The sequence below is a fragment of the Rhizopus microsporus genome, assembly GCF_002708625.1.
Source record: "Rhizopus microsporus ATCC 52813 unplaced genomic scaffold scaffold_13, whole genome shotgun sequence".
NCBI classification, from domain to species: domain Eukaryota; kingdom Fungi; phylum Mucoromycota; class Mucoromycetes; order Mucorales; family Rhizopodaceae; genus Rhizopus; species Rhizopus microsporus.
Genome location: NW_019671928.1, coordinates 355,436 through 374,531, shown reverse-complemented (window position 1 = coordinate 374,531; position 19,096 = coordinate 355,436). Strand labels below are relative to the sequence as shown.

At 36.4% G+C, this 19,096-nt stretch overlaps 7 protein-coding genes and 1 non-coding gene across 8 annotated transcripts; 4 read left to right on the top strand and 4 right to left on the bottom strand.

Moving 5' to 3' along the window:
* Positions 1 to 2,079: 2,079 nt before the first annotated feature.
* On the bottom strand, positions 2,080 to 4,076 carry RHIMIDRAFT_259402 (PH-domain-containing protein). The gene is made up of 3 exons (XM_023611406.1): positions 3,891 to 4,076; positions 2,184 to 3,836; positions 2,080 to 2,101 (listed from the first exon to the last, which is right to left on the bottom strand). The coding sequence occupies exons 2-3, from the start codon at positions 3,774 to 3,776 to the stop codon at positions 2,087 to 2,089; spliced, it is 1,608 nt and encodes a 535-aa protein (XP_023464348.1). The 5' UTR covers positions 3,777 to 3,836; positions 3,891 to 4,076; the 3' UTR covers positions 2,080 to 2,086.
* Positions 4,077 to 4,716: 640 nt separating this feature from the next.
* RHIMIDRAFT_259401 (uncharacterized protein) lies at positions 4,717 to 6,505 on the bottom strand. The gene is made up of 3 exons (XM_023611405.1): positions 6,441 to 6,505; positions 5,259 to 6,388; positions 4,717 to 5,173 (listed from the first exon to the last, which is right to left on the bottom strand). Exons 1-3 carry the CDS (start codon positions 6,498 to 6,500, stop codon positions 5,095 to 5,097), a joined length of 1,269 nt encoding a protein of 422 aa, XP_023464347.1. The 5' UTR covers positions 6,501 to 6,505; the 3' UTR covers positions 4,717 to 5,094.
* An 832-nt stretch (positions 6,506 to 7,337) lies between these two features.
* Positions 7,338 to 7,411, top strand: RHIMIDRAFT_t48. Its single transcript has one exon. It is a non-coding gene; the product is annotated as a tRNA-Asn (tRNA).
* A 1,820-nt stretch (positions 7,412 to 9,231) lies between these two features.
* On the top strand, positions 9,232 to 9,582 carry RHIMIDRAFT_239461 (uncharacterized protein; the record flags this gene model as incomplete). Its single annotated transcript, XM_023609179.1, has 2 exons — positions 9,232 to 9,472; positions 9,530 to 9,582. The coding sequence occupies 2 exons, from the start codon at positions 9,232 to 9,234 to the stop codon at positions 9,580 to 9,582; spliced, it is 294 nt and encodes a 97-aa protein (XP_023464346.1).
* An 840-nt stretch (positions 9,583 to 10,422) lies between these two features.
* On the bottom strand, positions 10,423 to 11,584 carry RHIMIDRAFT_259398 (23S rRNA methyltransferase J). Its single transcript, XM_023611404.1, has 3 exons — positions 11,440 to 11,584; positions 10,753 to 11,393; positions 10,423 to 10,694 (listed from the first exon to the last, which is right to left on the bottom strand). Exons 2-3 carry the CDS (start codon positions 11,245 to 11,247, stop codon positions 10,545 to 10,547), a joined length of 645 nt encoding a protein of 214 aa, XP_023464345.1. The 5' UTR covers positions 11,248 to 11,393; positions 11,440 to 11,584; the 3' UTR covers positions 10,423 to 10,544.
* On the bottom strand, positions 11,296 to 12,572 carry RHIMIDRAFT_239459 (glyoxylate reductase; the record flags this gene model as incomplete). The annotated part of the gene is made up of 7 exons (XM_023609178.1): positions 11,296 to 11,393; positions 11,440 to 11,559; positions 11,626 to 11,674; positions 11,725 to 12,027; positions 12,075 to 12,271; positions 12,321 to 12,383; positions 12,440 to 12,572. The coding sequence occupies 7 exons, from the start codon at positions 12,570 to 12,572 to the stop codon at positions 11,296 to 11,298; spliced, it is 963 nt and encodes a 320-aa protein (XP_023464344.1).
* A 470-nt stretch (positions 12,573 to 13,042) lies between these two features.
* On the top strand, positions 13,043 to 13,903 carry RHIMIDRAFT_259387 (uncharacterized protein). Its single transcript, XM_023611403.1, has one exon. It carries the CDS (start codon positions 13,120 to 13,122, stop codon positions 13,561 to 13,563), a length of 444 nt encoding a protein of 147 aa, XP_023464343.1. The 5' UTR covers positions 13,043 to 13,119; the 3' UTR covers positions 13,564 to 13,903.
* Positions 13,904 to 16,963: 3,060 nt separating this feature from the next.
* On the top strand, positions 16,964 to 18,596 carry RHIMIDRAFT_32401 (uncharacterized protein). The gene has a single exon (XM_023615101.1). It carries the CDS (start codon positions 17,425 to 17,427, stop codon positions 18,307 to 18,309), a length of 885 nt encoding a protein of 294 aa, XP_023464342.1. The 5' UTR covers positions 16,964 to 17,424; the 3' UTR covers positions 18,310 to 18,596.
* The last annotated feature ends 500 nt before the right edge of the window (positions 18,597 to 19,096 follow it).

The following is a 19,096-nucleotide window of genomic DNA, read 5'->3' as shown; positions in this document are numbered from 1 at the left end:
TTTTTTCGCTACCATTCACTTCCAAACGGATTGAACGGGTCCGGGCGGACGTTTATTTTATTATTTTATTTTTGCGCTCATTTGGATCATCAATAAAATATCATGTTTAAACAAAAAAGGTCTGTCCTAGTTGTAAAGAAATGAAGCTCCGAAACCATAGAGCTGAGGATAAATTTTTCTTTAATGTAATGATTTGCAACAATTGTAATATACTCTGGAATAGAGATGTCCTTGCTTCGAAAAACATGATGTTCACTGCAACACAGGTCTGGGCTGGTATGGAGCGACCAGCCATTTTTACACGACTAAATAGTCAACACACCACATAGAACGTGGTTGTCTCTCGCTTCGGCGAGGACTTAATGGTTTCTACAGTTAAAAAACATCACTTTGGTCATTTAGCATGTCTGAAAACTAACTTCCTTTTGTATCTGAATTTCCTTTTTTATATTATCGAAAAGAGGTAACCAAATGGCACATTGACTCAATTTCAAGCTTCACTACGGTTAAAAAGAAGCTCAATCAAGCTATTTTAAATACATTACAAAAGATGGATGTAATGTATTAACAAATTTACAAAGTAAAGACATAGTCATCCTATAGTAAAACTGACTTAACATTGTAGTTTAATTCAGCCAAGACTGTATGTATGTATGTGTGTGTGTCAATGCAATAATAAAGGGTGACAATTCATGTATGTACAAAAAGAAAGAAAGAAAAAAGGGGGAAGGATTAAAGAATATAAAGTAAAGATGTAAAGATTAATTTCTACTACGTCTCTGCCAGGATTTAGTAGTATAGACGCTTTCAGTAACTGAACCTGCAGATGACATGTTTCTCTTTTCATATCGCCTATGAGAATCTGTCTCTTTTGATGAATACTGACTGTTACCACGTGGACGAGTGCTACTAGTCGTGCTCAATGTTGGTGAAGGAGACATCATGCTAGGTGACATCGGTGGCATCATCATGGGAGATCCTGGCATAAATCGAGGATCCATCATCATGAAAGGCTGTGGCATGAACCTTGGGTCCATCATTGGCATCATCATTGGCATCATATTATACTGGCCCATATACTATGAAAAAAAGACTTAGAGAAAACAAGTATTAGGACATTTTTGTAGCATTACCTGTTGCATCATCCATTGTTGTTGCTGCACCATACGGTTCCACATCATCTTTTGATCATCCGTCATGGGCTCTTGCTTTTTTCTTTCGTCAATCGTGTGTACAAGTCCAGTCGGTGATAAGCCGTTGCTCATCATGGGGAATGGAGACTGACTAGGATCTATAAAGCCTTGTTCTGATCTAGCTTTTGCCCGACTGCTGGTTTGGTTGACTACGCTGCTTCTGGTAGAATATGTGTCTGCAATAGGTGCATCATCATCATCATCAATTCTGGATAGACATCCTTTTTGGCTGTATCCTGACACACTTGATGCATATCGGATTCGTTCTGGTCGCTGATATTGTTGAGGATGGTGCTGCGGTAGCACATCTGTGCTATGAAAGAATGGAGAACTGGTGTTCAGCATCATACGAGGGTCAACGGATGAAGTCTCCAAGTTGCTACTTTGAGAAAAGGAAGCGGTTGAGTGATTCATTTGCCACAGTGGCGATACAAATGGCGTTCGAGAAGGAATGGCTGAAAGCCTTGAAGAAGCATTACTGTGCTTTCTCTGTTTTCTCTCTGCAAGCACTTTCTTCCTTTGAATATCTTCTGTCGCCACAGAGCTATCAGAATCCGATGTTCCTTTGAAGCTTCTTTGGTATGGCTTTACTTCGGTTTTTGGTGCATAACTTTTTGGTCGCACTGATTGCTTTTGTTCTTCTTGTTGCTGCTGCTGCTGTTGTTGTTGTTGATGGTTCATGGGTGATTGGCTGTTAAATTGAGGATTAGAAAGAACACTATTAGCAAAATCATCTCCCATAGACAATTTATTGACAGCGGGTAAGAGCACATCTGCAGCAATGGCACCTGCGATAGTATTTGATGATGATATTTCAGATATTTCAGAGCTTGATTTTGATGTTGTGTTTGAAGTAGATGGCGGTAATTCAGCTGATGGCTTCATATTTTGCTTCACCGTTTTTGCTCCTAGTTTGTATACAGAGCTATCATCACTATCTGTTTCACTATCACTTTTCCCATCCTCATCACTGATATCACTAGCATTTACCAGTGCCCTGGATTGACTTTTCCTCGTAGTCACGGGTTTCGGATGTCTATCATGATCTGCAGCACTTACAGCAAATGTTTCAGTTACTGTTGTTAAGGGAGTTGGTCTGTTTTTTAATTTTTGAGCTAATACTGCTGCAAATTCTGTCTTGGTCTCAAGCAAATGACTTTCTATACTAACATGGCTGACTTCCTCAGGTTCCAGAAACAGGTTAGCGTTCAGTCGACTCGTCGTCATTTCTCCAAAATCAAGTGCCTTTGGGTTAAAAGGGTCATTCAAGAATGATTGGGGACGTCCATACAGCTGAAAGCAATCAAAGACGTGAATAAGCCATTCGACCAACTCTGCAGTCGTGGATGTCATCAATAAGGCGCTTGAAGATGCATTGACCAATTTTAGATCCTTTCCAGAATAAGTTTGATATAAAGATCCTTCGATTTTAAAAAGCGTTGCCATGCTTATCAGTTTTGGTGATTCTGGATAAACAGTGTATGCCTGTACCACCTGTTGAAGTGTCATCACAGGATACTTTGCCTTTTTGGACTCGTAAAACATGATGCGACCGGTGGATGGTGTTGCTTTTTTACTGAATAAGCCTTTTTGCCTTTTTTGATTAGTGACCACCACCCAGTACTGTTTCCAGCCTGTCGCATTTGGGAAACGAACGTGAAGAAAACCGGTAGCAGTGACATGCGATTTTTTGTTGATGGTAAGAAATTTAGTGTATTGGGGTCGACAAATGAAAGCCCTAGTATAGATTTCCTGAATACGTGAGCATTCAAAGCAAGAGAGACGTATAGCCAAGACCCAGCGACGGAGAGCTTCTGAATCAGGAGCCTGTAGGATATAGCGATTGGCACCAGCCGAATTTAATGAGAATGCATTGGGTGATATGGTGGGTTCGATATGTACAGTAGAATCGGTGATGTTGATGTATTGAGGAAATATATCCTGACTAGGCGAGGTATCTGAGGCTTCCCAAAGACTGAGAACAGGACCGCAAAGCTCCACATACCAAACAGTCCATTTGTTTGCGTTACATGAAGTTCCATTGGATTTGAGGTCGTTCTTCTTTTGAAGATAACCTTCGATGTAAACTTTCTTTTCATATGCTTCTAATAACTTATGTACATGGATAAACTCAGTAGGCGGTAAAGCGACTTTGCCTATAGATGAAGCTGAATTGATAGGCTTGACAAATCGAGCGGGTCTTTTTTGATTTGTTGTGTTCTGCATGTAGTTCCTTATTGACACAGGACGTTTAAGGGGGACATCGCCTATAGGTTGTGTGTTGGGTGCAAAAGGGTCTATGCATGGTTGGATAGGCTGTGCTCTATATTCTTCAATTTTTTTTCTTTGTTCTTCAAGTTCTTCGTTATTATCTTCGTCAGTAGAGTCATTATCAAAGTCATGAAGATTGTCTGAACTGTACCAACCAGGTTGGTCAAGTCCGTATTTTTCTAAATATAACATACGAGAGTTTCTTCGAGTGGACATGGTTATTTTTCTACGACTCGGCCTAGGGTTTGGGGTATAATCTGAACTAGTGTCGTCAGAGTCTATGATTTCATTTCTTGACTTGCTGTCTGTCATTGACCCAATTGTGTGAAAGAAATATCAAAAAGAGAGAGAGAGGGAATAAAATAAAAAAAACTAAAGAAATAGTTATTTAGAACTCAATTTCTTTAAAGAAGCAAACTTGTTTACCAATATTTGTTTTAAACTTGTTTACTGAAAGAAAGGGAAGAGAGTTAGAAAAAAAGGGAAAGAAGAAGAAAAAAGAATCGGGAAATCGTGCTTGCTCCTGTTTTAGGAAACTTTAAGAAATCAGTTATTTCCCTAACCTATTTTATACAGTCTTCATGTAAATCATAATGCCACGGTTTCATATTATAGTCTTTATATATAACTCATGTATAATTTACGAGCATATTGTTTATATTTTATAGGCAGGCCTGACTATAAAGTATCATTTCTTGACTTATTATTCCTTTTGTGGGCGTAACCATCTTTCCTATTAAGGATGTAGTAAAAGAAGGAGTCATCAAAAGCAACAGCTGTTTTTTCTCTTACAAAGACCTTTTGATTGTCAATAAATGACATTAGTATTCATTACTGTATTCAATGTTTCTGTTGTTGCTACACCAGAAATAATGATTTGTCACAACCATTACGTCTTTCATGCATCATACTTTAATGTCTTGTGTATTTATGTCTTGTGTATTTTTCTATATCATATGTTAAATTGACAGTAGAAAAAAAAGGCCTTTAACAGTTTGCTTGTTTGTTGTATATGATTTGGACCTTGACATAATGAATTCATTATTTACATGTGAGCAAGGGATTTATTCTTGGTTTAAACCCTGTCATGCTCCTTTATAGTCTTTGTCTAAACAGCATTGGTAAATTCTTGTTGTCTATGAATTTTATACTGACCTTGAGCCACACGTGATAATACTCCTGAAGAGTAACTCTGTGATCACCTTCACGATCTATATCAAAAGTATCAACATCATTGGCTGTTTATTACGTCTGAATCAACTGCCCAATTTAGCACACGCTCTTGCCGATCGCTCCTTTTGATTGATTGAGACTATGAGAATAATCCCTTTCTTGTTTGTAATATTTTTCAATTTGGATCTAATTCCTTAAAGTTCTAGAGTCAGTACTTTTTTTGTCCCAATGTTAACGCTAACCTTTGGATTTTCAGGGACTAAGAATTGTTCTATATTGGCATTTTATCAACGAAACTTTAATGTAATTCATTTTACAGTCGAGTCATATTTTATTGACAATATAAATATTTGCTTTTGTTCATCATACAATTACTTTCATAGTTTGTTCATTTGCAATCTTTTCCCTTCTTATCACTACCAAACACTACTTACTATGATCACCAACCTGTAAAACATCACCGTGTTCGTATCTTCAGCAGAATCAAAACACAAGCCAAAATAAACCCTTTTCTCAATAGAAATGGGTCCAAGTAGCTTTGCGACATAAAAAGAGAAAAAAAAGAAAAGCGTTTATTTTAGTCCTGTTATGTAGATGTGTAATATGCCTCCTTTTCTTTACCAATAATTCACATCAATGGGAGACTGAATGACAATTCTTCTGTTGTTATTAAATCGGAACCCAGAGTCTCTATAATTTGACTTTACACTTTTGTAAATACTCTTTCCCAATTGAGTCGCTGCTTCTTGTACTTCTGCAAATGCATCTATCCAATAGTCAGCTTGCCATGGGCTCTGGGATAGCTCATTTATAGTCTGTTTCCAAAGAGAAACAAGACGTTTCTTGTATGTTAAGATATCTTTGTCAATGGATGACTTTTTCTTCAATATAGAATTGAAACAAGTACGTAACCGTTGAGTGATCTTTATATCTACACTTTGCCCCATAACATCGTAATAACAGTTGAGGATATCGCTAAAGCTCTGCACTAAAGTACCATGCATCTTTTTGTATAAATCATTTCTGATTTCCTTCATTTCCTTCATAATATCATATCGAATACTTTCAAAGCTAACACGCAATTCTCCTGAGGGATTGACAAGTGTATCAAACTCTTCATTTATCCTCTTCATCATCTCGTTGAATGTCGCATTGTTCTTTTTAGCAAACGAATCAATGATGTTGTTTGTCTTAAATATTTCAGGAATAATAGGCTTAGCTTTAGACGAGTGAACAGATTCAAACACTAGATTCGTAAATTGATGTAGTGAATCAAATAACGTGTCTACATCATTTATCATCTCATCTGCATAATCATTCTTGAAGCTCTTGCTTGCATTGCTTGCCCATTCAAGAGCCTTGTTACGTATACGTAGAGCATATAATCGATCGCCAAACTTGGAAGTTGAGAAAAACTTTGCTATCTTTCTTCTGCGTGTCACCCGATCTTCTTTCCATAACGAAGGAGGGAATGTCCATTCAGGGAAATAATGGCCTAAACTAAAGGCGATATCATACATGGAAGAAGGTGAATATGCCCTTGCGTTATCATGGCTTAGCATTTCCATTTTAACTTTGTAGACCTGGTATTTGAGGTATTCGAGGTAACTTGATGCTAGCTGTTTATCGTGTATAATCAACTCTTTTATATTTTCTGTCGTCGTTTCATGTTTATTTGTCATGTCAATGTCAGCTATTTCATTCGTGTCCTCATCTTGAACCAGACTCACGACATCAGATCCTGTTTCAGCCTAAATCATAACATTAGCCTATTACACTCATATGCACACTGCCAGCTACTACCTTGACTATGATAACAGAAAGTAATAAAATGAATAATATTGAATATATCACGCGTTTCATATGTGCTAGAAAAGAAAGAAAGAAAAAAGAAAAAGATGGTAGATCTTTGTGTTTAAAATTTTTCGAAACACAAACAACAGTCAGGGCCCTCGCCAAGTTTTAAGGAACACTAAAGCAGGGCATATAGACGCTGCATTACACCATAGTTCTTTTTTATTATAGACTCTTTCCTACTTTAAAAGCATAAAAAAGATTCAATAAGACCATGAACAAATAGAAATGATAGCATTACTCTTCATATGATTTATAAAGACAAATTGTTCAAACATTATATCGTATTAACTTTTGCATCATCCGATACATATTTGTAGTACATGCATACTTTTATTTTTTCATGTATAAACATATTCTATTTTAAAACTTGGTAAAAGCAATAACAGAGTTCGTTGTAATTAATATCTCAAAAAATTATAAGAATGGTTGAATGCAGTGCTTATAAACTTTATAGTTGACGGTTAAAAAGGCAATTAATGAGATCTCATTCATTGCAAACGGCATGCCCGTAGATGAATGCAACAAAAATTGCATTTTAACAAGTCGTTCCCTGTTGTTGTAGAGCTATCTGTGATAGCTCCCTTCTTTAGATCTTCACGAAGTGCTTTAGCATAATTATAATAAAAATTGTTTCGCCAGCTCCAGTTGTTTGGATTAAAACGTGTCTCCCATTATAAATAATTGAAAGGAAATTAGAACCGTAAAAAAGACAAAATCAAATATATTTTAAATAGTACCCAATCACAAAGCTAAAAATGGAGGTAAAACATAAGTCCACGTCACATGAGCATCACGTGAAAAAAATAATTTGATAAATTTTTGTAGTTAACCGAAAAATAACAAGCTCTTATGGCGCAATTGGCTAGCGCGTCTGACTGTTAATCAGGAGGTTCGTGGTTCGAGCCCACGTAGGAGCGTTTATTTTTGCCTTTTATGCTATTATTGTGTAATGTTACACAATAATACTGTTGATACCCTTTTTGGTATCTTATACTCTGCATGTCCAATGCAAGTTTTAATGATTTATGATTTATCATAAACCATATATCATTTATCATTTATTATATTGCATATTTAAACAGTATAAATATCCCCAAATTATTCATGAAATAAACAATATCGAAGAATCATCTAAGAATCATCTTTTCTTCAGATCAAAATAACTTCTATTTTATCTTATATCTGAAGCAACAATTGCTTAATAACCTTTTTATTTTATTTTTCACTTTACCTCACAGGACTTAGCATTATATTGCTCTATATTGATCTTATATTAAGATCTGGGGTCACTACAATACCAAATTCTACTTATAAAACTTATTTTTAACCTTACTACTAACACCCAGTAACAATACAGTCAATACTCTTTTAAATAAATGAATCAGTTAGTTATCAGTTAGTTCAGTTCTCAGTATAACTCACTCACCCTTATATTCTTTTTATTTAAAGACTCTTACTTTCTAATACATTTTGTATGTTAAAGTGCCTTTTATTGTCGTAGAACAATGTCAGTCCTAAGCAGACATTGAGATAAACGATTGTAATCAGTATGAATAGACTGAATTCATACATTATAAGATTACGTGTACACACTTTTAGTGATAAGTCAAATTAAATAGAATCTCTCTTTTAAATATGAATCACTACTTCTTTATATAAAAGGATATACTTCTTTAAAAGATGATCCTTCTCACGGTAAAAGCAGTAACATAACCCAGATTATGAAATGAACAATAAGATCAGTGTCAGGAACGAATTAAAAGTTTTCTTTATGAATTCAGGAACCGTTAGTCAATCACATCCTCAATAATTATAATCCACGCTTAGAATAGTGGCTTACCAGCCATTATCATTAATGCAACCTATGGCATAAATAACTTTAAGATGCCATTAACCTGTGTATATGGTGTAAGCAGCCTAGGTGGACTAAGCTTGAAAACTCTCCCAGTTGCGTTTGCTTGGGTAGCAAACGAAAGAGGAGAGACTTATTTCCGGTTCTTGAAGACGCTAGACAACGTATTTGGAGGGGTACCGAAAGAAACTATATTCATCACCGACAAGTACACTGCTTTGATGAATCAGCTGTATTGTTTATTCCCATTGAACAAGAAAATCCTCTATCGGTAGTATTTTTTGAACAACCTTGATAAGTATTGCACTGCATCGCTATTTAAGGCTAATTCAAGCACAAAGGAAGAATTCAAATTCTGCGTGAAAAATACAATGACCAAGCCAAGCTTCGCAGAATAAGGGATATTCTTTTGAATGAAGAAGAGCCAATCAAATTCAAAAATTACTATGAAATTGAGTGAAAGATTCATTTAGAAAAATAGGTAACTATTTACATCTCAAAACTACAGTATATGGGCTGAACTACAACTCAAAGAGCCGAAAGCGACCATAGCATCCTGAAAAAAGGAATGTTTGCTGTACAGTCTCTTCAGATATCGTTTGAAAAGAAGGCTTTTACTGCACGTGTGAAATTAAAACAGCGTTCAACCTTCCTTGTTGTCATACTTTATCAACAATGGACAAAGAGTACTTGGACATGGAGGACGTTGCTTCAAGATGGCGGATTATTGATGAAATAATAATCCATGTTCAATAAAAAGAAATTTATGTTTCGGTGTCAAAGCTGTGGATGAAATATGTCGTTGCTCTAGAAGCAGCCTTCAGAAAATGTGAAGGAACGTATGGGATGAATTCGCTCATAAGTTCTGTCAAAAGCATTTTAAGTATGCATGATAATGACAAACTTAATGATATAAGGGATTCTCATACTGTTCTGGAACAAAGCAACGTTTGTTTACCTGAAGCTTCGGAAGTCAAGTATCCTGAAGGACCAAAGAAAATTACCAGATACTCATCCCTACGAAGAGATTTTGCGAAGGCAGCCTTCAAAAGAAAATATCTAAACCCTAAAAAAAAAATAAAAGAAAGTGAATACAAAGACGTGGTTGAAGGAGAAGGAAGAGAAGGTATAGTACGTTGAATTTAACAACACTATATCAGAAAATTAACGTTAAAAACTATAGCTGAAGGCGACGATTGCATTGTATTTGATTTAGTTAACGATTCAGATAATTAATGATGATCTTTGTTCAACAAGAAAGTGATAGATCGCTATCAAAGGGTCCAGAGGGCAGGTTTTCAAATGAGGGTGAATAGTGCCTGCATTTAGCAAGTACACCGCCCTACATTAAGAAACATGAAAAGATGTTTGTTTCTGAACAAGCTTAACGTGATGCTATACATTGAAACGTTTTGTTATCGACATCACAGGTAGTGTTTGTATCATTAACCCTCTCGTGGATTTCGTCGTGCGCATAGTGTACACCCTCCGTTACATACTGTCCGATTACCATGTGAATTGCAGTAAACCATCTTATATCGTACTTCCCAATGGACGTACTCCTTTTGCTAAATATGTCACTCCTATCTTTAAGTATTTCAGTGCCTCAACAAAATTGTTGTCTTTGATTTGGTAAGAAAACGATAGGATGATATTTCTGTTCAAGTGCTATTAGATGGGGAGATTTTTTCACACCTATACAAAAATATATATAAATACAATCATAAAACAATTGATGCTTTGTCTTTCTGAAAGCCAGCGCAAACTCCTAGATGGCATTGGGTTTAGTTGCAAGGACAAAGTTAAACGTGTGATGATAGAATGCTCAGGGTATGTACGATAAAAAAATTCCAATATATAGATATCACACAAAGTCGGCGGTACTGTACTAACGCTTTGTCTTACTCACACTTGTGTATATAGTGAAGAAGACGGAAATCATACCGAAGAAGATGCTCTGTGTTGAATACGAAGTATCAATTAAAAAGAATAAAGACTAGAATTAACCAGACAAAAAGATATACGTCGATTGACTTTATTAAGAGTGAGTATTTATACTAAATGTGAGACACTCTTCAACTGAGATCGTAAAACTTTTCACATAATTTGTATATTTACATTTCCGTTAAAGAAAGGGTTATGCTCTTGTTGTCTGAGCAAACTATCTCTAATAGGGGGTATTTTCAAAAGGGGATGGATCAGCTTTGATTCGGGGGCTTAAAGCCTAGTGCAACATAAAAGCTTTCTGTTGACTGTTTCCTTGAAGCATCTGGTTTTTCAATTTTCACTTTGGTAAATAGTGTTTGAAGTTTCTTTCGAAATTCATGCTCTGTGCCTCCCATCAAGAACTAGAGAAAAATGAACATGTTTGATACAGAGAAAGTTTATATTATTTTTACTTTTTACCTTTGCAACAAAGGATCCCCCAGGTTTTAGGACACTTTGAGCAAATGCAAGGGCTGATTCACAAAGCTCCATGGATCTTGCATGATCTGCCAAATGATTACCTGAAAAACTAGGAGCCATATCTGAACAGACAAGGTTAACCTTTCGGTTGTCAAGGGCTTTTTGTATAGCTTTCTGTGTAGAGGCTTTGAGGAAATTGCCTTGAATGATGTGGGCATTTGGAATAGGGTCCATGGGTAATAGATCAATGCCAATGACCAATCCTTGATTAGATACTTTTTCAGCTGCCACTTGTGTCCAACCTCCAGGAGCAGCGCCACAGTCGATAACGATATCATTTGAACGAATGATACGGTACTTTTCTTGTATCTGAACAAGCTTAAAGGCACTTCTGGCCCTGTATTGGTTGGCTTTAGCTGCTTTACAATATGGATCTCTAGCTTGACGAGATAACCAACTTTTTGAAGAACTAGAGTAGAATCGTTTGAGAAGCATAAGGATAAAAAAAAAAAGAATGGTTTTTATTGACCGCCTTTTCTGATTTTATACAGAATAAGGTAGAGGTTGATTATTAAGTGCAGACAAGATGTTATCAAGTGCCATACTAGCCATTTTTTCCCTTGTTTCCAAAGTAGCGCTTCCTATAAAAAGGATAAGCAATGGGCGTGTGCATTAAATGCTCTTTACCTATGTGAGGAAGGATAAGGCAGTTTGGAAATGAATAGAGTTTATGGGATGGAGGCAAAGGCTCTGGATCAGTAACATCTAACCCTACAGCTCCAATCAGATTCTCTTCTAGTGCCTTGACTATACACACACACATATATATATATATATTAATAAGCCCTTTTTGTATCATTTTGTTCTTCTTACCAAGACCCTCTTGATCAACAATGCCACCGCGAGCTGAATTGACAAATACCTTTAAAGATATCAGTAAGAGATTCACACACTACTTAATCTATAATGTACCGCTGTTTTCTTCATTTTTGAGAATGCTTCATAATTGAACATGTGTCTCGTTTCTTTGGTTAATGCACAGCAAACGACAACAAAATCAGAATCTGCAAGTAAGTGATCAAATGTGACAAACTCGGCCTTGGTTCTATCTTCTATGTCCATCTTTCTTTGTCGACCTGTGTAAACGATGCGGGAGACACCAAAAGCTTTTAAACGATGAGCCACGGCTTCACCGATACGGCCCAAACCGACAATGCCTACTGTCTTGTTTGTGAGCTGGGAACCACATAACCAAGTCGGACGCCATTCTCTCCACTGAATACGGAGTTAGTGGTACATGGGCTTGAATGATGTCTTTTTACCTGGCCATGCTCTGCTGCTTGAATACCTTCCTTAATCCTTCTAGCAGCACCAAGAATGAGTAAGAGGGTAAGATCGGCTGTGGCATCAGTCAATACGTCAGGCGTGTATCCAATAAGGATACGCCTAGCTTTAACTGCTTCTACATCAATATGATCATATCCAACACTCATGGTAGCGATCACCTTAAGCTGTGAGCCTTTGTTTTTTAAATAAAAGAAAAGAAAGAAATCGAGATAATAGTTTACCTGCAGCATCGAGTAACTCATTGTCAATTCTATCTGTAAGTAAGCAAAGTAATGCTTCAGCTCCTATACGTTGCTTTCTATTAGTTTTTATGCATATAAAAATTAATAAAATACTTTACCTTGCACTGCCTTCAATAACTCCTCTCGGGGCATAGTGTTATCTTGTTGCCATTGAACTATGTTAAATCCCTGAGAAAGTAAACGCGCTTGGGTTTGAGGAGGTAATACTCTAGTGATAACTACTTTGGACATCAAGAAAAGAGACAGTAATAATCCCCCGCTTCTTTCATTTTGGTGTCTAATAAGTAGTACAGATGGCAACACAATTTGCGTCACAAAAAGAAAAAAGTCCTATTTGACTAGTAGTGTCTTATTAATTATAAACTGCTTCGTTTGCACACAATAGCCAGTGTGAAGGACTTCATATTTGGCATAGCTTGCTGTATCTGTGGTGTTTGCGTTATTGCAGGAAGCACCAACTTTGGATAATTTCAGAATCAAAGGCACTCAGTTCTCTTGAAAATAAGCAGTACTATGTGACTTTGAGACCTTTGACTGGCTGTGTTGAACGCATCCCTTTATACCCTCGCTACTTAAGGGGACTTTAATTTCTATATATGGGTCAATGCTTTAAGTCATCAAAAGCCACCCTAATCGATGTACCTGAAAGTTAATTCACAATGATAATAAATACTTTTTTTTTTTTTTTTACTGTATTCATTTGATAACGCAATAAACATGTCTTTTATCTTACGTACCAACCCTTATAAAACTATCCCGCAAAGTACCTATTTCGCAAATGCAAGAGGTTGTTGATACATTTCCAGAGACATATGCCGTAAAATGCAACGTTGGAAAGCTTTATAAGCCTAAGAACCAAGGTGAAGATCAGAAAGTAACTGGCTTGGATGCCAATGGCAACCCAATCAAGAAAAGAAAAAAATATGTTTCTCATCTCTGGTACAAGGCATATTACTGTCATAGGTCTGGTGAGAAAGAAAAGCCCAAGCATGACCTAGGAGGAAAGTCAGGACAAATAAGAAAAGTGCAAAAGACATCCAAAAAGATAGACTGTCCTGCTACCATAAAAGCTACTTGCTGTAAGTCCAAACCGGAGGAAGTAGTTTTTAATGATCACAACCATAGTCCTATTGGCAGCAAGGAAGACTTCCAATACTTGTCTGTTTCAGAGGGAACAAAAAGATACATTTTTCAGAAATTTCAAGAAGGATTTATGTGTTGAGATGTACGCTTGTCTGTTCAACGTGAATTAATGAAGTATGTTCAGGATCATTTCCGCATCATTGTTGATCACCAATCGAACACTTCTTCATCAATGTGTGTAATTATTCATCGTGATCAACTGATATATTCTGAACTAGTTTACAACCAATATAAACGTATACAAGCGAGCACATATAAGCGTCATAGTGACCGACATGAGTCCATCAAGATTTGGATCGACTAGCTTAAATCCAAGGGCTACAATGCCTACATTGGTGATAGTTTTAACAACAGCTACACATTTGGATTTATGTCCCCATGGCAGAAGAATATTCTAAATTCGCCTTACTTCTGCTTAGATGCTACCCATAAGACTATAAATATTGACCGTTGCCTTTTATACACCATCATAGTGAGGTATTCTCTTACAGGCACAGGTTGTCTAGTTGCTTTTTGTTTTACGAAGAATCATTCTGCAAGACCTATTACTGAATCTCTATCTTTTGTAAAAAGCCAAGGTCATGTAGATACCCAGAAGATAACAATTGATGTCTCTAGCGTTGAGTTAAATGCTATTCAAACCGTCTATCCCGAAGCTCAAATACAATGATGCCTTTTTCGCGTTGCTCGTGTCTGGATGGCAAAAATAAAGGGGTATATCAAGGCAGACGATACTCATCAAGCTTTAACTGAGCGCAAAAAAGCCATCACAAGTTTGAAGTCGTTAATATGGGAAAGAAATGCAGCAGAGTTTAACAGAAAGCTGCAACCGTTTCTACTGGACTTTTGGTCGTATACACAGCTGATCTCTTATCTTTGCATTTCATGCTTCAACAATGACAATTTCAAGCGCTGGGCAAAAGCATATCAGCCTGCTATCTATACCAATGCGGAGACCAACAATTATATTGAAAGCTGGGACAATCGGCTGAAAACAATGTATTTAAAAAGAAAGCAGAACAAAAGAGTAGATTGACTGATATTCATACTAGTGAATGATGTTGAAGAGAATTATCTCCAAAATATACAAAGGTTGATGCTAAAGGTTGGTAGGATGGGTGCAGAAGAAAAAAGAAGAAGGATGAGGCAAATAAAAGCTGACCAAATCAACATGGAGTGTATTCCTGATATAGTTACAGAAAGTGACACACCTGGAGCTTACATAGTTTAGTCGTTCAGCAATATAGAACTTCAACACGAAATCACTCTAATAGGAAGCGAAATGAAGAGCTGCACCTGTAGCGATTTCAGGTACAATAACATTGCTTGTAAGCATATGTATCTGCCAAATCGTTTAAATGCTGGGATAACTTCTTTTAAAGGTAAATTGCAAGATGTGTGTATTTGTAAATAACATATGCTAAAACTTACTTTCATTTATAAGAGACATTGTATCCTTTGAGCAACTAGACTCGGTTGTTCAAGTTAATGCTGTTAACACTGCTGCTGAAAACAGAGTTGTTACTACAGAACATTCTCCTATGTCTCAAGATAAACTAACAGCCGAGATAACCTATTTTCTTGCTGCTTATCACTATGGGAAATTTTCCCCCGAAATATTGGATGTCCAGTAAATGCGCAGTGATAGTCCAGTAAAAAAAATAACCAAAATTTCACAGCCAAAAATTTCCCATAGTGTATCGCTCTTATAGAGAAAATTCGTACCGTTTAACTGACGAGCAAATAGCAAGTATAAGATTGGGAGCAGAGTTGATACTATCTGCAATTGACGAAAATAATACTAGAAGAAACAAGACCAACACTACATGCACCAGAAAATAGGGAAATACGAATTTATTATTATCACATGTGATGGATCAAACTGATACCATAAAAATAGGATAAAGAAATAACAGCATTTCTTTTTTATCTCTTCTTTTTCTTGAAAGAAACTAACCAAGATGGTGACTTTATAAAGTGTTGTTTAGCTTGACGCTACACATTAAAAAGATTTGTTGTAGGACATTATAGGTAGTGGGTAGAGGTAGCGCCTGTAGAATTACTCTAACTACTGGTGCATGTAGTGTTTTCCGGACTAAAATGTTTTTTTTAGGTTGGCCTATCATATAGTACCCCACCCCAATTCCCTGATCTCGTTTTGTTTGTGGATCCATTCACTGGAACCAACTTCGAACTTTGCTTCGTTGAGGTCAAAAGTCCTGGTAATCATTCGAATGGTCAGCATGAAAGCAGTTTGGTGAAATTGGGAAAGGAAATACAACTTGCCCTGAGCAAGTTGGTATTCCAAAGGGTCAACTCATCTGAAGTTGTTGACATATTGGTGGAAGGTAATTTTGTTTTTTCTTTTTAGTATTATTGTTGCACATCACTAAAATATATTGAGTAGTGTATGGCCACTACTTACAAGATGGATTTGGCACTTAACAGCCAGTACCGAATGATAAAAATAGACAGTTTTCGTTTTTTAAATGATACTTCTGATGATATAGTATTTTCGGTTGAGTTTCGTACAGTTGCCGAAATGGAGACGAAAGATGTGGTACGACCCATCCCTTGGTTTCGCAGATTCTTCAACCAGCGAAAGTAACCCGCCCACAAGTCAAGAAAAAATAGAACAATACGCTTAGAAAGCTATAAAAAGATATAGAATATAGGAAACTTTGGATTTTATTGTTATCAATTTAAAACTTCGAATAAAAAAGCGCGGCTCAGAGAGCTTAGTACCACATCTTTTGTCTCCATTTCGGCAACTGTACGATTTATTAAGGTCACCAGATATTTTGTCCATATTATGACATTTTGGAAAGAAGTTTTGTGAGTGGCAAATCCAACTATGACAGTTTTCAACTGTAGATGTTTGGGATGCTTCAGTAAATATTCCGGTCCTCAAGAGGGTTGTTCTGCGTACTTTGCTTTGAATATTTGCCCAATACTCTCCAATTGGATATAAAAAGAGCGAATAAGGTGGTAAAAACAAAGCAATATGTCCATTTTCACGAAGAACTTGCAAAACTTTAAATGTCGAATGTATTCTTGCATTATAATCCAAGTTGGTTGACGACCAATTTTTTTTTTTGCTTTGTCGGGTCCTGTTATGGTTTTTTTACTTTGTCGGGCCCTATTTGTCGGGTCCTGCTATGGCTTTTTTTGCTTTGTCGGATCCTATTATGGTTTTTTTTGCTTTGTCGGGTCCTATTTGTCGGGTCCTGTTATGGTTTTTTTGCTTTGTCGGGTCCTATTTGTCGGGTCCTGTTATGGTTTTTTTTTACTTTGTCGGGCCCTATTTGTCGCGTTTTCTTTTTTTGCGTTGTTCTTTTTTCATTTAAAATGTCCACTTGTATTCAATGCGAAGAAGTGTTTAATGATATTAGAAAGCATAAATATGAACGGCATTGTAATCAATGCACTATCAGTTATAAATTTGAAGGTATGTTAAATAACTTACACTCATGTATACAAAATTAAACTTTTCTTTTGTTTCCAGATGTAGACAGGAAAATTGTAATCAAAAGAATAGATGATGTTCTCAAATGTCCAAATTGCCATATAGCCTGTTTTACTAGGGAAAATATCAAAACTCATGTTATTAAATCAAGTTGCAAAGCCTCCTTATTTCTTCAATCAGATAACATCAACCAAAATCCAAAGATACTTTCAAAACGTGATTATGATACTTCTATCCTCAATGCTTGTGGTGGTTTGATGCTTGAGAAAAGCCATCAGGAACAAATTGTTAAAATTGTAGATGCAATAAACGTTAAGCCTTTAAGTTTTATCAATAATCAAGGTGAAGAAATAAACGTACTGGTACATGAGAGTCACTCTCAACAAGTATGCAACAATGATTTTAAGCACATCTCCGTTGTTCCGAGGAAAAGAGAAACAGATGAAAGGTCAATAGAAATAAACATCGATTTACATGATATTCTACTCAATAGCGCCTACACCAAATTATTCAAGAAAGAAGACTATTGAATTAGATGAAGCTACATCAAGATTATTAAACACGGATTGGAGCACATTTCCACATATAAAATATGCATGTTCGGTGATGCTTGCGGGGATGGTGGTTATAAAAGGAAACAAGGCTCTTTTGATCAACTGTAACGAAGTGTATGGCAGAACGAGGTCCATTGATATACATCGCGAAAGCTTTACGATTAAAATGGGGGTATTACCGTCTACATCGATCCCGCAGCCAAATTATAGATATAACAACGTTTGGGTAACAACAATTACAGATGATCATGGATGTAAGTTAGTGTTTGGAACAAAATCGTTCAATTCCCTTTCGACATCAAGTCTCAGACTCGATACCAACTTGCAACCTGAGGTCGGGCCAAGTACTACAAATTTCACCATTGCAAATTCCACAGAATCTAGTCAAGCAAAGCTTTATATCTACAAAAAGTCGTATGAAAAAGCGAAAAAACTTTCTATGATTTTTGAAAACCGCAAAATCAATGATTATGATAATCTCTTTCAATTACGTCAATTGCAGACAAAGTTCGATCATATCTCTACATACCGTCGGTGCAGGGCGGCGTCTTCATTTACTGATAATCATTTTTCACAACCATACTCAGTGTTTACATTATCTGAATGTGATAATGGACATGATATATCCGATTTCAAAGCTCTATCTGAAATATTTCGTGAGATCGCTTTGAAAATTATTCATGAAGAAGATAATGGTATACCCGAAAAGGAAATCACTGGGATTTTAGAAAAACAGTTCGTAAAAAATCAGATTAAAAATGTCAATCAAATGGTGAAGGAATCAAAACTTTACAGGCGATATTAAATCTGTATGGTGACAAGGAATCAATCACGGTAATAGAGAATACCAAGTTAAATAAGTGTTTAGAACAATTAGCAAAACAGCTTATGCCTACAATCAACCGCGTAAACAAACATGTAGTGTCCTCTATAAAGCAAGCATTCTCTGAACATATGCCACAATAATCTCTTTTGGGTATCAATATGAAAAGTCAATAGGATAAATTCATTTGATGTACAGAATAATCATTATGTCTACTATCAAAAGGTTCACGCCCCAAATGAGTTATTATATTATAAAATACCATATCGTTTTTTTATCGACTTTTGATAATCCTTTTTTGTTTCACCGATTTTAAAAACATATTGACATGATAAAATGACACAGTGTTTTCGATAGCAAATCGTATTAAAGCTTCTTCATTACAGTATAAGATAAACCAAATATTTCAGATTACACTTCGAGCTTTGTGACCTTAGTTGTTGATCCAAAGTAGCCAGCGTGAGATTATTGTTCGTCATTGAAGAAATTCGGTAAAACTGTTCGAATATGGTCTTGGAAGACCAGTTACTGTGTACCACTATGTCATCCACTGCGATGCCTGCTTGAGCGGCTAGTGTAGCGCCTAAGGCCCTGGCCTTGGGAACCGGAGCATCGTCTGGTTTGCCCACATGCGTCATGATCTGGCGAATGTGCTTGGAGATTCGTTCGGGCCAGATTGGCTGCGAGTGATCGGCTAAAGAGCGGAAGAGGCAATGTATGCTGATTGAAGGGAAGGCTGAGTGAGCTGCGTAGCATGTTACCGAAGCAA